Source organism: Coturnix japonica, chromosome 5 (genome assembly GCF_054131305.1).
Source record: "Coturnix japonica strain WE chromosome 5, WE-NBRP24, whole genome shotgun sequence".
Taxonomy (NCBI): domain Eukaryota; kingdom Metazoa; phylum Chordata; class Aves; order Galliformes; family Phasianidae; genus Coturnix; species Coturnix japonica.
Genome location: NC_140667.1, coordinates 14,102,622 through 14,120,011, shown reverse-complemented (window position 1 = coordinate 14,120,011; position 17,390 = coordinate 14,102,622). Strand labels below are relative to the sequence as shown.

The 17,390-nt window shown below is 37.9% G+C and overlaps 1 protein-coding gene across 49 annotated transcripts in view; it reads right to left on the bottom strand.

The window, feature by feature from the left end:
* Window positions 1-17,390, bottom strand: part of PPFIBP2 (PPFIB scaffold protein 2) — an 87,786-nt gene that overhangs the window by 23,576 nt on the left and 46,820 nt on the right. For 28 of the 49 annotated variants that reach the window (XM_085550068.1, XM_085550054.1, XM_085550056.1 and 25 more), the window contains 2 exons: window positions 14,298-14,411; window positions 5,942-6,073 (listed from right to left, as the gene is read on the bottom strand). In XM_085550068.1, the coding sequence (XP_085406194.1) occupies window positions 5,942-6,073; window positions 14,298-14,411 (246 nt within the window). Of the gene's footprint in view, window positions 1-1,441; window positions 1,625-5,941; window positions 6,074-10,003; window positions 10,638-14,297; window positions 14,412-17,390 lie in introns of those variants that run through there. The other 21 variants (XM_015863948.3, XM_085550050.1, XM_085550046.1 and 18 more) reach the window with 3 other exon arrangements.

The following is a 17,390-nucleotide window of genomic DNA, read 5'->3' as shown; positions in this document are numbered from 1 at the left end:
ACAGTCTCATGCAGCATTAACCATTGTTTTTTACTTGTTTGCTTTTGCTGCCATCTCAAGAAGGAATCAGAAACATATGAAACTCTTACACGAGTTATTTCTATTAAAGCAACAATCCTCCTCCCAAAGAAACACTTAAGCTACTTACCAAGAAAAACAACTCAGACTCATGCTTATTTTTTGGCATTGAATGCCACACACATACAGTTATATATGAGCATCAATATACTATCACAGCATGCATGATTGCAACTTGGCAAACAGCGTTGCTGCAGACCAGAACTGCAGCAAACTCTTGTCTGTCTCTCTGACCTGTCCCTTCTCCCTTTCCATCAACCATATCTTAATATTCACTCTTGAGGGCAACATAGTGACAGACTGGAACAGGTTGCCCAAGGAGGTTGTGGATGCCCCATCCCTGCAGGCATTCAAGGCCAGGCTGGATGTGGCTCTGGGCAGCCTGGTCTGGTGGTTGGTGACCCTGCTTATAGCAGGGGGTTGAAACTGGATGATCATTGTGGTCCTTTTCAACCCATGTCATTCTGTGACTTTCAACAGAAATTTGATGAGATCAATGAAATGAAGAATGGAAAAATTTGGAAGCAAAACCATGTTTTGGAATCTTGTATACTTATATAGATTACACAACCATAGTATTATCTCACTAATGATCACTATGAATATTTGGAATGGACTTTTTTAGTCAGATCAATACCATTCAACCTTCAATTTAAGCAGTTTATGCGCAACAGCTTTTACTTTGACAAGTAGATTTGTTTTGACCAAATACAACTTGGATCTATAAAGTAAATTCAAGAATGCTTTTCTTATTACTGCTGATGTTAGAATCAGTAAAAATGTAATAGATCTGCTATTTTACAGGCACAAGGGGATTGTTTTTATAGAATATACTTCAGATAGACTTACCTGAATCTGCAGTTTATACTTGCGTTAAGCTTTTAGATATGCAGACACAAATAATGATCAGCATTCAGAGGACTGGTTAGTGTGAGGAAAATGAACAAACTATCAAACCATGCTGCATAGCAAACAAATCTCAGTGAAAGGAACAATAAAAAAAAAGGTAGGGAAGGAGAAAACCTAACCAACCAACAAAACCACACCAGTAGCACAGACATACAAATTAGATGCAAATAATGTAAAACCTGAGAGAGGTGATGGTTCTTTTAGGTGTCTGTGCTTTAGTAGCCAAGAGAGCAATGATGACCAAATTTGTCCTAGGGACTGGGTAGAAGATGAGGGGGCAATTTTTTGTTGTTTTTGTCTTGGTAGTTTTGACAACCACCTCTCTCTTACTCCTACTCATGAAAGCCAGAAGGATTAATGCCACTAATTCACAACATAACCCTGGTTAGCAGAATTTAGTTCCTGCAAAGGAAGAGGCAACACACAGGCTGCTGCTAACGTATACTTCTCGTACATCACACTGAGAGCAATTCTTCTGGCCGAGCGTCTCTACCACTGATCTTGGGCTAGACTGAGGACCATTAGGTGTCACATTGGATTTCCTATCTTGGGATTTTCTTTCTTGGATTCTACTATTAATTTCCAGCTGCAGTCTACACATCTGCTCCTGTAGCTCACTTATCAGGTTCACTACTGACTGAAAACATGGGAAGAAAAAATATAAATAAAAGATAGGTGAGAAAGAAAAATGCAGACAATATGCAAAGAGGTATTTGTACAGCTGCAGCACAGAGAAATACAGAATGCATATTACAGGCAGCCTAAAAATACAGTGTGTTCCCTTTCTGGTAAAACATTTGAATGGGTGTAAATCTGGACTTTGTATAGAGCTACCGATTAGATATAGAACAGAATCTGTGTTCCAAATCAATACATGACTTCTCAGTTCATCCAAGCGAAGTAAACTTAATGAGATTAATCCATCTCCCACAGGAGTAAAAAAGCTTTTAATGGACAAAAGATAAAGTATATATACACATTTTTATTCTTCATTATCATACATACAGGTCTTGTAATCCCTTTCTTTTAAGCACCGCTTGCCTTTGTCAGAAAGCACCTTTAAACCAGACATTAAACCACAGGTCAAACAAGATGCACAGACTGGTAATTGCTGTGGGTGTAGCGCAGTGGAGTTCAGAACCACTGCTGCTGCTGCCACTTCTCTGCCCTATGTTCACAAAGGCGATGGGAAACACTGTATCCACACCGACTTCCTTCAGGGAACACTTGACAGCGTACAAACGGAAGAAATCTATATCCCAGTGAAGAATAATTTAGGATTTTGGAAGAGAAAAAGATAAACTCCAGAGGCAATGTACGCCTCACAGCTGTTCCAGTTTATAGGTGAAAAAGTAATCTCATTTTTTGAGATTCTTTCAAAGCACAATAAATTATTAAGATTACAAACCCCATCATAAATTTGATTCAGTTGAGGCAGCATGGTACACTCCACAAAGCTGTGCTGTGTCAGAGACCAGCAAGCATTTTTTGGCTCATTGACTCAAATTTCTCTGAAATGGCAAGTAACAGTGCACTAGGTATTTAATTCAGAAGTGTTCACAAAACAGCCACAACACACTTTCCAACAGGGTACAGCAAACTTCAGATCCTTGGCACAAAAAAAAACAACCCCAAAAATCACAAAACTTACCACATGACAGAAAATAATAAATAGGAGGACAGAATAAGGGCTGTTAGCAAGTTGAAATGAGCACTTATTCCTGAAGCCTCCTGGTAATAATAGGTTGTCTCTTCTGTCCGTGTTTGGGTAAGGAGAGCATCTGGGCTGCATGTAACCACCTGACAGTGTTGCTTTCATAAATTGCTAACACTGATGAAACACACTCCTAAGATTTCTAAGGTTCCTCAGGTAAGAGAAGTTGCACAAATGCCCTCAGGTGGGATCTCAGCAACCTTCACAGCATCATGGCAGCAAACAAGAGAACATTATTCCACATAAAGGGAATTCAAGCAACAAAGGCAGGAGTGAGATCGTCCATTTACAAGTGGCTATTCTCCTGGCTCCTGTGCTATAACTAAATGCCATTATAAATTTAGCATGTGCATTTGAAGAGCCAAAGACAAGTGGCATTCAGCCTGAAATTAATACCTTTCAGAGCCAGAAACTCAACAAACTCTTTGCTGCTAACTAAAACTAAACCACAGCTGCATAAGATAAACAGAAATGAATCCGACTGATTAAGACTCATTCATATTTAGAAAAATATCTTAATTTGCTTTGTTTCTCCTCAACCCAACCAGAAAAATAATTATATAGATAAATTCTATGTGACTGGAAACAGCTGCTGTGAAATAAGTCGATACAAAATTAAGAGTATAAAGGAAGTTTGTTTTAGCTGACTTGTTCCACAATTTCACATCTTGTTTTAAACTTTCACTAACTTGCCAATAGCAGTACTTAGAAATGGCAGAGAACCATGAATTCTAATTAACAGGCAGCTTAAAATAGTTTGACTTCAAGATGCCTCTGTAACATGTGCAAGAGGGAAAACTGTACTATTCTGATAGGAAGAAAACTATGAAATCATTGTTCTGCTCACCTCTGTCAGTCCTGATCTTAGTCTTGAAAGCAGCAGTGGGGCCAAATGCAGCATAAGAGAAAGGCTGCGTCACCCACAGCTTTGTTCCACTGGTGTAAAAATACTAACTGCAATTTCATTTGACATATTACACACTGTAAGAGCCTGCTGAAGTCACCACAACATTCAGAGATACAGTGACAGGAAGATTAATTTCATTCAGTCACTGTCAGTTTGGAGAACAGTGTCATCCAAGAAATCAGGTTACCACAGCACTATTATGTATGCATAAACAAGACCAAACTAAAGGTAGATCCCTTGCTTACTTAAGAATAGATTACTCACTTGAAAGTCATAGCCAGGCAGTGAAGGCTCAGAATTTCAAATTGCACTATCAAGAAATGTAAGCAGAATTTGCAGTCCAATAGTATTAAGAAAATATAGAAATACATTTCACTGTGAAGTCTGAAACTATGCTTACATTGAGAATTAACAGAATGTAATAAAAAAATTAAAAATATAATAAATAATAAAGGGAGCTGAAGTAGACAGAGTTAAAGTGTTAGAACTCAAGCAGGCATTCAGTTGAAGCCCCTGTTTATGTTGACAGACTGGCTTAACATTTATTCATGGCAATTTGAAATAAATACATAAAAGGGCTCAACATGCAAACTGAAAATACTTTTTATTTCTTACCGTTTTAGATACAAGAGCCATTTTCCTTGCTTTGTATATGTAAGGCTTGCAACTTTCAACAGGCCAGAAATCTAATCACATGTTGGGGCAATCAATAATTCATAGCATATTTAACACAATGATTCTCAACTTTTCCATCAGATTAGGATCCTTTTCCATCTCAAGAGAGCATTTCCTATCACTTAGAAATACAGCAAAGGCTTCTAGACCAATAGACTGAAACTTTTCCATCCCAGTAGGCCACACATCCTGCTGCAGTAGCAGAAGAATTTCACAATCCACAGCCTCACCTTCATCACAGCCCCAGACCTACTGAGTGCTTAGAAGCGTTGTCAGAGCAAATGCAATGAAAGCTTTGTTGCTTTCCAGGAGTCAGGCTGATGATATTTCAGGATGTCCTGAAATAACAGCTTCTTCCCTGAATTCAACATGTAATGGGAAGCACTGAAGGCCTCTCAGAAAGATAGCAGCCAGGAACAGGCTCCCACCTGTAGCAATTACACGCTGCACAGACCTGTTTAGATTTTCAGGTAGTTCGACACTGCTCAAGCCTTCCTTAAGCAGGACGCCAGTAATTATGGGTGAAAGAGTATGAGAAGGCCGTGGACAGCAAAAACAGCAGCTGGTGCCTCTCTCGCTTACAAACTCAGCCAGAAAATGCTCTCTCTAAGCAATCTTTTAATCTCTAAAGAAAACCTCAGAGGACAACTAAGTCAAAAAACAAACACACCCCAAACTTATGATGTCACTGCAGGTAAATTACTTGGTAGAATATTTGATAAATGTCTATCAACATTATGGAGAGCAAACTGTTTTGTAACACTGCCTGTATTTCAACTTCTTTTAAGACAACATAGAACAAAGTCTTTTTTCACTTAACAAAGTACAAATCTCGTCCAAACCACGGCCCTACTAATCCTCTCCTGTCAGGTAATCCTATCAATCTATATGGTCTCCATACAGGAGATTGCACTTCATCTGAATTACTGTTTTCCACAATCCCTTTCCTCTCCTGTTCCCACCTGCTGCTCACTACACAGAGGTTTTTATAGAACTGTACTCCATAAAACAAACAGACCTTCATTTGATTCCAATTTCATACTCCCTTAACCAAGACAGTGACAAATGAAGCTGTTTTGACATTCAGAACTTACGAGTTCTGAAGGAGAAAAACGATTAGAATTTCTTCCAATGCAAGTGATTTTCCCCCCCACCCCACTAAATATTTGTTATGTAAACACAAGGGATGGGGATTATTTGAGGAAAACACCCTGCTCCTTGCCTGTCTCTCCCAACCATCGTGAACGCATTAAAATTACTGAGGGCCTCTGCATACAAGTTTCTGTAGCATCCCTGATACTGCTAAACTTATCATCTTCTTTGTCACAGGAAACATAGAAATAGACTCAATAGGCTTCAAACAGCCATGCCTGTGGAAAGGAAAGAGTTAAGTGAAAAAAAAACACAGTGTGCTGCTGGAATGGACTTTGTGTCTTGACTAAAGCGAAACAGCAAGCTCTGAAACATAATGAGAGAGGAAAAGAAACCACATCCCAAAAATGCATAATCATATTCCTCGCTGAATTCACAGGACCAAGAGTACAGATGGTACTCTAAGTACAGGAGGTCTTACTGCATGCTGTTTCCAGCTCAACATCTCAGGTGCATGACCAGAGACACACAACAGAAAAATAATGAACAAGAAAGAAGCAGCTTACCTCAGCTTTGTTCTGTTTCTCTTCGTATTCACTCTGTTCCTTTTCCATGCCAACCAGTTTAATCTTCAAGTCTGAAACTTCAGCCATTAAATCTAATTTCTGAGTCTCTAGTGATGTTCGACTTAGCAGCTCCTGAAAGCAAATCAGAATATTTTCCCAAGTTATTTTCATTTGAACACTGGCAGAACGCTGTGTGATTTGCTGGCAAACTCTTAGGTCTCTACCCCTTTGTTTACACTTTCAATACAAAAGCAGAATGGTTTTCTTCTTCAAAAGCCGCATTTACTACTACACACAAAAAGTGCTGAGATAGAAATGATGTAATCATTTACTGCAGGTAGAGAAAGTAGCCAAAAGAGTGCAGAGTGATCAGCTAATTCACACATGAAAGCAAATTTCTCTCTCCCTCTCCTCATGTTGTGTATACTTTGAACTGTTTGAACTGCATGTTTCTCAAACTCTGCAGTTATTTTCACCTACATATTCTCCTGTGCTAATCACTAAACCACCGTTCTCCTCCTCACTTCAACACAATGTCTGGCACAGAGTCAATCCCTGTGCAAGACATGAAATCAGAAAACGATACTAAGGCTGAACTACCACAGTGCTACACAATGCCACATAAAGACCTTCAGATGACACACTGTGGAATGGCTGACTACTTCCTAAGATACTCAGACTAAGCCATGTTTTAGTATTATAATGCAAAGTTCTACAACATTTTATTACGTATTATTAAGCACAGGATATGCTGAAGCACAAACACTGAACCAAAGCAGAGTGCCAATGAAAAACAACATTTCTGCTGTCATGCTAACAGTGCATCAAAAGTTAATTCTGTATGGCACTTGGTAACTTCGCAAGAATATGAACTTCGGAGGAAACAGAATTGAATGAGAAATGCTGTGATATAACAGGAACCTAAATGCAATGTCAGATCTGAGTAACACCATAAACTAGAAAACAACTGGCCATGCTTGTGTGTCCCAAGTTCATTTTTCAGATTGCAGAGACGGGCATACTTTTGGAGGGACGGTATCACCGTGTTTGGAAAACATCCCACATTCACCTTTATTGCAGTTTCCAAGTTTCAGTTTCCAAGAAGGCCAAAACCAAAAATCTTTCAACATTTATCAGAATATACTACCCAAAATCACTTCTCTTGGCCTCTGATTTCAAAATGAGAAATCCATTCTGAACTTTAAGTCTTACTGAACATTCAGTATCTAACTTTCCACGTGCCTAGCTGCTTTGGTGGAAGACCTTCGGTTTCAGAAAATAGGCAGCTTGCTCCAATAGCCACAGAATGTGGCTTGTCTTTCATATTGCTATTGCTGCTGCTCAGATGTGCCACCCACTGTGCCAACATCCACCATTTGGTCTTCATAAATGTTCAGCCAGCACCAACTTTTTTTCATGGAAGAATTCAGTAACACACTTTTGCTCCACCCGCACTTCCACATCAGATGCCATTCTGTCAGACTGTCCCTCTGCTGCCATCTGTCACAGCAACAACGTCATGGGATGCTGGCGGGAAGGTTCAACCTCTGCTGTCATGCCACCAACATCTGCCTCTGAGTCATGAGCCAATGCAACAAAATAGGGGGCATTTTTGGAGCAGTCTTCATACATACTAGTTTTTAGCTTGCTTTGTGTTTTTAATTTGATGGTAATTCATAACTCACATTGATGTTTTGGTCACATTAAGTGTACTGAGGAATTACAGCAGATTCTGCTTTGGATTACATGGAAAGTGACGTAGAATTTGCATAGTTATTCTGGATCTGTACTAATGTTACTGAGAGTTCAGGAACTGCCCTTTTGATCAGTACCCTTTTCTCATCTCTTACTCTTACACAAGCTGTATAACATGTTGTATGCTACCATTTAGAGCCAAGGAAGCCACAAGCATTATTTTAAACACAACGTTGTGAAAGTTCACTTGGAACCCAAATCTGCTTTACACATAAATTGTTTGAGTCTGCTGGGGAATACTGCCCAAATTAGAAATGGTACTAAACTTGCAACTGCATTGCAACACCAGCTATCTCAGCCACCCACTATTCCCAGTGTCATGCCCACTCCTGCTGACAGTGACAATGGTATTTGTGTATGGGTGGGAAACAAACAGATGCAGCCTCGGCCTTTTTCCTTTTTCTTTTTTTTCTTTTTTTTTTTTTTCTTTTTTTTTCTTTTTCTTTTTCTTTCTTTTTCTTTTTTTCCTGACCTTGAACAGATGAAGTTAAGGAACAATCAGGAAAAGATCATTCAGTTCTAAGAAGAGGACACCTATTGAAATCTCAGTGCTGGTTAATTCCTACACATATGATTACAAACACAAAAAAGAGCCCAAATCCTTTAATATTCCAGGAATAAAGGACTACATCTCCACTAACTTGCACAAATTCTAGCCCAGACTGGAATAGCCTCTGTACAGCTGGTAACACTGAAGGCTTGTAGAGATTAACATAGAGCTATAAATGAGAATTTGGGTATGGAAGTAGGGACACAACATCAAAGAGGCTGGCAGGATGGAGTGACTTGAGCCTCACTGACAGGCTCTATTCGCTGTTGAACTGAAATAACATTTAGATCACTTTTTTTTTTTTTTTTTTTTTCCTTTGGCATTGGCATAGAATTTGATGATGCAAGGGGAAGATTTCTTAATAAGTCAAGGACACGGCATCCATCTAGACATTTTCAACAATAGAGCTATCCTTTGAGGGTTCTGCCTGTTATTACTGCTTAGTTTTTTAACAGACTCCTAAATTAAACTTGTTTGTGCAACAGAGGGTAATACCTCAGCCCTGTCCTGAGTTCCATAGTGAATTCCATGTGAATATTAAGGCGCTACCTGGTGTGACTGAGCATGAAGGCAGCTTCTATTTATTTGTTTTAAACTCAAAAATTTAGTTTGTTCTGAAGATGGACGATTGGATCCTCATCTTGTGTAAACTGGCATGAATCTCTTGCCTTAAAATAGACAAAATAGCTAGCTAGCCCTGGTTTGTTTTCAAGGGATCTACACTGATTTAAAACAGCTGACAATTTATCTTGCATCTGAAGTGTCTAACTTTTGCTTTGAAAGAAAGTGCCATTTTAAGTAAATGTCCCCTCTTGAAATGGATATAACATCTGGAAGCAATTATTTTCCTCTTCAAGCAGATGCTCACAGAGAACAACTCATTAGAGAATGTGACCCATTTTGCTACAGAGAAATTATAGTGTATTTCAGTGGTATGATGCAACATGAAGCCAGCCAGAAAAAATATGCAATTGTAAGAAAAGAAAATACAAATTTATGTTACTGGCTTTAAAGCAAAAAAGATAATATGAGAGAGGGAAAAAGGCAATTTGGGCTGCAGTAGCTTTAGGAGGATCTTAAAGATCAGACATACAGAACAGAAATAGAATACGGTACACATACTATGAAACCCTATGTATAATAAGCACATTACTTGTTTTTAATTTAATAGGTACTGAAGTGTAATTTATTTTCTTGAAGTTCTTTTTTTAAAACTATCAACTTTAAAAATTAAGGAAAAAATATTCTAGAATAGCACAGTTACAAAGATGAGCTTTATAGAACCTGCAATCTGTGTATATCAGATAAATCAATGCCCATGAAACTACAGCCAAACAACTGTACTTTTAAATTCACACTGTATGCTTTTCATTTAATCACGCTTTTCAGTATTCTCAGTGAAACTGAAGCATGCAATGTGTCTCACTTTCAGATTTCGCTGGCTTAGAAATGCATATTTATTATAAAGCTGCTTATGAAATTTAACATGACAGAAAATAGTCTAGAAAAAAGCACTGCTCTGTTCTGGGTTGTTTCATGCACAGTAAATTACAGGACATTTAGCAGTCTGCAAAACAGAAGATCACATTACACTTATTTATAAATCATAAATAAGATTTAGTCAAGTGGACAAAAAAAAACACCAAATCCCATTTTGCACTTGTATGAAATGCAACACTCAAAAGTTCCTTACTTCTCATAGTCCTTAAAGCAGCCGAGAGAGAGAGAGAGAGAGAGACAGAGGCAGAACCACCTACCTGGTAAGCAAAATTCAGCAAGAACCACTGCCAGTGAAGACTGCACTTTCTAACTGCTATGTGTCAGCTGTGGTGGAAATAAGATATTTGTTTAACTGAAAACACAGCTGACAGCAGTGTTCATGTGTAATCGCCATGAAATGGTGCAAGTCAGTAGCCGAGAGTGAATTACAGCCCTCCAATTCATCATTTGTCTATTATATAGTTAAGCAACAGAAATAACTTCCCAGCACACTGACAACCCAAACAGCCCTTTGCATACATCTGACAAGCAGATGTGCCTGTAACAGTTAAATAGCAAAGCGGTGTATTGCTCACCTGTATAGATAAGCTGCACTTGAGAGCACACTCTAAAAATCTCAAGCCTTATAACCAGAGCAGCCCAAAGCACGTTTCAAACTCTGAAACTCTAAGCCAGCAGCTGGCAAGAAGTTACTGCATGTTATAAACAAGTGCTGAAATTCATTTAAGATCAGATAACTCAGGCAATTGAAAGCTGAAGGAATGAACCTTGCCAGCCAGCAAAGTTCCTGAGAAGCAAACAGATATATACCAGATTTGAATTGTGCAAAGAAGATAGGATTCTTGCTTCTTCGAGTACAAGACAACAGCAAAACCAGAACAGGTACACGCTAAAACACACCAGATTCAAGTTCTTACTCTTGTATAGCCCCTCCCCGCATTCCTTTAATCCAATGTTTTTTACAAAGAGTCTCCACTGTGCCTCACCAAGTCTTTGTCTACCACACATTCACCCGCTACATACACCCAGGTAGAAGCTGGCCATAAAATTACATCAGAGAGAAGGAAAGCACTGAAATTAACGCCTGTTTGCATTTAATTATTTCAGTTTCCACGTGTCTAAGACAGAAAGAACCCCAAGGCCAAGTCCTTTGTACTTTGCAACAGAATTTACTTGATGGAAGACAATTAGGTTTATGCAATGCAGCCATCTGACCAGTCCTTCAGGATTTGGTGCAGGTCTGGTACAGGACAGACACTGCCACACAGATCAGTATATTGGCAAAACTTTGATAGGCAAAACAAACATAGAGCTTCAGTGGCAACTAGTATCTGTTAAACCAATCAAGTGCGGAACAGGAATAGCAGAGTAAGTGTTTTTACTCGTGGTAATTACTATACCAAATGCACTTAAACTGTGGAGGTGAAATCTCTAAGTGTAGAAAATTCCCTTTTCAAACTGAATTAGCACAACTGACGAGAACAACAACAATAGCACCAAAGCATTTACATTACACACAGCTAGTGCTTTCTGATAGATATGGGCCAAAACTTTATCAAGCAAAATTTACTTTTGCTTTCCCATTGTGTTCAACATTCATATGCAGTACAAATATATAAGAAATGGACTGTCATAGTATAAATGGGCTTTGTAACATAATTCTAGGAGTCTGTATTTTATTGTTATTATTTTGAGACAAATCCTTTTCTGTCTAAGGTGCAAGAGAGCTAACAATTCACACTGGTAGCAGTTCCATATCTTTTACACGCTCGATGGCAAAATTGGAAGGCAATCCAGAGAAACCAAACTGGGGCATTGTTCTTGGCCTCCAGCAAGTTTTCTCTTACTTTTGAGTATGACTGAAGGACAAGGAAACATTACTCTTGGACCATAATGCAAGGGTACCTAAGGACTGATATCAAGTTTTGCCATCAGTTTTCATGAGCCAGACCTACTTTGTTTTTAAGAAAATGCAAATGTCTTCAAGACAGTAAATGTTTCTTATTGTCTGCAGTAGCACAAGTATTCTTGCATAAGCAAAATGTTGAGTTTGATATTGTAGCATTGTGAGTCAGGGAGACACACAGGTGATATCTTCTGTTTTATAAACAGATCAGCCAAATGCGCATCCAACACCTACCTTTATGACATGCCTTGCCCTCTTCTGTGAGCTGGTTCAATTCACTAACGGAGGGGAAAACAAAACAAAACAACCAAACATCCCCTTCTTTTTATAACTTTCCTTGCTTTCTCCACAATCATTGGGTCAAAATTATAGTGAGCATGAGAGTCAATATAAAATAAGTTATAGAAGCACATTATTTAAGAACAAAGAACAAGAACAGAACATACTGAGGACTTTTTTTTTTTCTTTTTTTTTTTTTTTCTTTCTTTTTTTTTTTTTTTTTTTTTGGTATTAGGGAACAGATGATCTCTTATCCTCTAAGTGTCTGTTTTCAGTGAGGACCATTGCTCCCTCCTCTTAGACAGACTGAGAATCACCATTTCTTCCAAAGAACCAGCAATCCCTGTTGCTGCTATTCAGCGTTTAAGATGCCCACCTTAAATGTTGAACGGCCATTTTTATGTAATTCAGATAAAGTTTGTTCTAGCTGCTTTTCAACAGTGTTTCCATGATAGCTTTGTAGCTGAGTTCAAAACAACTGCATAAATCATAAGCCAAAAGGATTTTAGCCAGTAACCCCACCCATACAAAGTGGGCAAGTCTCAGCATAGATGTAGCAAAAACTATTTTGCAGGGTAGCATTACACGCCCTTGCTGTTGTGGTACCACCAGATACCTTTTTAAGCAACTTCATTAAGTTGCCTGAAGAAAAAATATTATTTTTGTTTTTAGTGTAGCATCTCAGGGGTGGAATTTTGTAACATTTCTTATAGTTACCAAATTCAAAAGATATGGCTTACCCTGGACACAAATATACTGCTTCACAAATAAGTAAATACTATGCTGTGCCTATTCATACTGCAGTTAGCCTAGTCCTATGAAAAAAAAAAAAACAACACATGAAAAATTTTCCTAACGTAAGGCAATTATTTTCATTTATTTTCCCATTTAGAAGAAGCCGTTGACTTAAGTTCACAAAGTTAAGAATCAGCGTAGCTCAGTAGATTCTAAATAAACAAGCAGATGCAAGAAAGATTGGATTTACAATATACCTCAAGAGAATAATAGAAGTCTTCCAGGAAAGCAAGACTATCTATACTCATAGTTAGGACTGGATGATTATTTCTTATTACAAACAAGTTAGTTTACAGTAAAAATAAATAATGTCTGATTGCCCTTGAAAGATCAAAAAGAAAAAAAAAAAAAAAAGCTTTTTTTTTACTGGAAAAACATAATGTCAACCTTAATATCTTTCATTTATTTGCTAACTGCCATGGGCTTTTGTACAGTACAATGGAAATCAGTGGCTAACAAGATCTTGTATAGATTAAAACAGGAACCCTCTACACTCTGCTCTGCCTCCCTGAAGTCTGAACGCATTTTCATAATTTATACAGTTACTGCTCGTTGAATTTCACTTCAGACATACAAATTAAATGTATCTGCTGGTTATATTTTCTAAAATGTCTCCTCCTTTAAGTAAAGACTAAAACTTTTCTCATCTGTAATCATTTTGGGTTGCAACAGTTCTGTGAGACCAATTTTGTTTTCTTTTGGTGAAGAGCTTTAACTGAAAGAGGTTTAGGATACAGGTTTACCAGATGGAACACTACGCATCCTTCACATTCCTGGTCTAGATTTTAAAGGCTATTTATAGTTTTAAATCTATTTTCAATATCCACGTACTGTATTACCAGCAGATTATCTGCATATGTAGTAACTTGTCTTGATAGAGACCCAAGATTGCACATGGAAAGTTCTTTCACGTTCACAGACCTGTCAGCTGTGAAGTAACATGAAATGTAAGATACTTATTGTTCATTCATTCTCCTCAATATATGCCATGAAACAGCACCAATAAATTAAACCACAGAGGCTGAAATTATTGATTGAAATAATGAAAAGTATCTTCATATACTTCTTGAATTTTCAAAAATAAGGGGAAAACTCCTAAATGAAGCAAAAATTATCATTGAACCGAATTTGACACAGTAATTCATTTCAATGTACTAATTTTTCTGCTTTAAAGATATAAAAAAACTGAAACTATTTAAATAAAACTTCATAAACCTGTAACTGCTACGCATATTAGGTACACATAACCTGTCTAACCAGTTACTCAACCACGTCCAAATTTAGTTCGTCAGCACAGTACAAATAACACACAATGGTTTCATTTTACATGCTGCCACGTACAGCATTATGCAACCAGCCAATAAAACATTTCTGCAACAGGAAAACAAAGAAATATTTATTGCAAAAAAGAAGTCGTTTGCAAAGTAGCAAGAGAACAATAAAAAGAGGCAATTCTTTTTCTGTTTTCTCTTGCTACCAAAGGGACTCCCACATACAGGCAAATGGAGAAGGTATGATCTCATCTTTCTCAAAGGAGATTATGCAAAAAGCTTTCCAATCTAGATCTTTACCTGTTGAAGCATTTCTTCTGTAGCATTCAATTTCAACTGGTGCCCCTCAAGACAGATTTCTAAGTCCCGTATTTTCTCTCCTTGAGCCTCTACCTGGTCTGTAAGAACGCTCACCTGTAATTTGAGAAGAGAAACACAATGGTACTGAACTGACACTAAATAAGTTTGAATTACCTTATACAGTGAACATTCAAATGCACACTTTTACAGTGAATTCCCTTTTATAGTCCTCAGTTGTTTCATACTCTTCCATAACTTGCTCTATTGAAATAGACAACTCTCCATTCTCTTGTACGAATAGTTTGATTCAACTCCTGCCTGCTTAAGTAGGTTTTTTTTTTTAGTGTATGGAAGAATGTTTCTAGAAGAGCTAGAAGACTACTTATAGGTAGCCTGAGTCAGTTCGCGTACAAGTCTGAACAATCAGAAAGCAGTAAACAAGCATACAGTATACTGAAATTACTTCAAGTGGTCTTGAAACACACATCGCTATGTCAGGTTCTATTGGCACTATGTTCCCCTAAGCAGATAAATGATAGAACTGCTCATTTGTAAACTAACCAATTAATTGACTTCTTACAAGAACAGAAAAATAGCTTAACTATAACAAAGCATGTTGAAGTTAGAAAGAATGCAATAAGTAAAAGGCATGTTTTAGCAGAGGCAAAGCTCCATTCCAAAAAAAAAAAGTTCCCAGGTTTTGCAAGCCAAAACATGAAATCAAAAGAAGTGAGATACAGACAAGGAATCCCAGGAAAAAGAAACAATAAGCCATACTGGAAAAGAACTGTGGGAATAGTGTCACAGAACAATGAATGTGTAAAAAGAAAAGCCCAGCCCCTATTCTCTAAGCTTCTGAAGCTCAGGAAAATGAGATGCAGCACAACATTAGAAAGATCTGAAAAAGCAATATTAATTCCTACGTTAAGCAGCACATACACTCCATGTATTATTTTTGCTATTAATTTATGTAAAATTAGTTTCAACCACAACTTTGATTGTACTAGAAAAAGTTACCTCAAAAACAAAACAAAAAAAGAAAGAAAGAAAGAAAAATAAAGTAATCTCAGGTTTTTGAACTCTAGATTTAATAAAAAGTCTTAACAAAAATTTACCTATGCTCTCACACCCAGCTCTGGAATACCTCTGCTTAAAATCAATAAGTATCCATTTTTTTGTGTTTACCTACAAGCATAACGACAAGGCTAGCTGGGAAAGGAATGCTGAAAAGTAGAGTGTTTTATTTTTATACCTTTAAGTCAGCTGGCCCTAGAGAAGAAGAGCACAGATGGATATAGGACAAGAGAAGACAGGAAGGAGTGGGTGGAGGGAGATGATGATATTTTGCTGTTCTTGCCCAGAAGCGCACTAAGACACATCTGAGCTGGTGGGGAGAAAAGAGCTTCGCATAAGGAAGTTTGTTGCTTACCAACTTTTTTATTTTGCTCCCATTACAAGGGTAACAGAACACAGGAAGCCCTGAGAGGTCAGAAAGCAAGAAGCAGCAAACTGAAGCCCCTCCTTCAATCTAATGCATTTTCCAGAGAAAGAAAACAAGTTTGACAGAAGGAGTCAGGTAAAGTTCCAACCAATAGTGTAACCCACAAGAAAAGTTCTGTGTATTAAATGTGACCTGCAAAACCATTCTGTAAAAGCCTAGCTTTAGAAGAATTCTGTTGGATATTCCTGTGTTAAGCTGAGAGGTGCATTAGATACTTTGAGCTCATATTTTCCCCTCCATTTGAGATCACACTTGCCAGATTCTTCTGGGAATCAGTAAGCATATACAGTACAACCTCAACATATGATACACAAGCAAATCCATCTTGCCTTAGCAGTGCAGCATGTACAGAAGTCAGACCATAGGTAATGTGTTTTCTGTGAATATCTGTAATAGTGAAGTATATTTGTAAGAGGCCATGCTTTTTACACTATTGCCTCAAAGTTTGCTGAAGATGGATAAGTCCAGGCAAGCCCTGGTCAGGGATTGAGAAATCCTTTGTCTGAGGGTAACAGAATGACAAGTGAAGGGGCAACGAGAGAGAGATAAGCTGCAGATGAATGGCCGTGAAGTGGTCTTTTGTGTGAGCTAATCTCAAGGAAGATGGCCATCTCAGGGGTACTCTGACCCAAGCCCCCAGGAATGTCATTTAGGCTGGAAAGAAGTAGGATAAATAGAGCATGGACAAACCATGAGGTTAGGTTTTCTGACATCAGATACCTCACCACGTTAACAAGGAGGCTTTCTGACATCAGATGCCTCACTACGTGACACCTGCTGAAGATGCCTATATGGTGAAGAACTTCAAGATAGGTATCTGGCCTCAGATTCCTCTATTGTCATCCTACTGCTTCCAACGGACTCTGTTCTGTACCTTGACATCCTCTTACTTTTCTTACTGATGTTCAACTGCCAGAGAATCTGAATTCCATGACAAGCCCACCAGTACCCAAAGACCATAAACAGCTGGCTGCATGGCTTGAACTACAACCAAAATATGTATATACATATGTATATAAGATGACACAAGGTACAAAGGACCCCTTCAAGGACGAGGCCACAGATGCATGAGTAGAGCACTACGCTTCTGAATGAACAGCTGGGCTTGGTCTCTTCACTGTTGCTCCAATTATGCGTATGCATGCAAGTGTGAGAAGTGAGTGCACTGTGTGAAAAGTTGTTTGCAATAGAGTAAATGTGCTTCACTTAATTACAGCTTGATCCATAAATGCTGCTTTAATATTAGTTGTGATGCTGTCTCCCATACTTGAAAAAACAGGAGTTTAAAAAAAAAAAAGTAAACATTTAAGTTCCAACCAGAAAAACTTGTTTTTCGCACAGGATTTGTTTTGTTTGATTTTTACTTCATAAAGGCAGCTTTCATGCAACATTACAAGTTACTAATCTTAAAAGTGTGTCTTACAAACCATTTACTGTTTATTTAACAACTGTGAAAATTCTGCTCAGTGAACAGTGCGAGTGTGAAGAGAATATAAAAGGCAAAATGTGTTCATAGAAACTAACAACATAATGCGAGCAGAACCCAGTTTATTTGTTGTTTTTTTATATAAACATGTGCACACATATACACA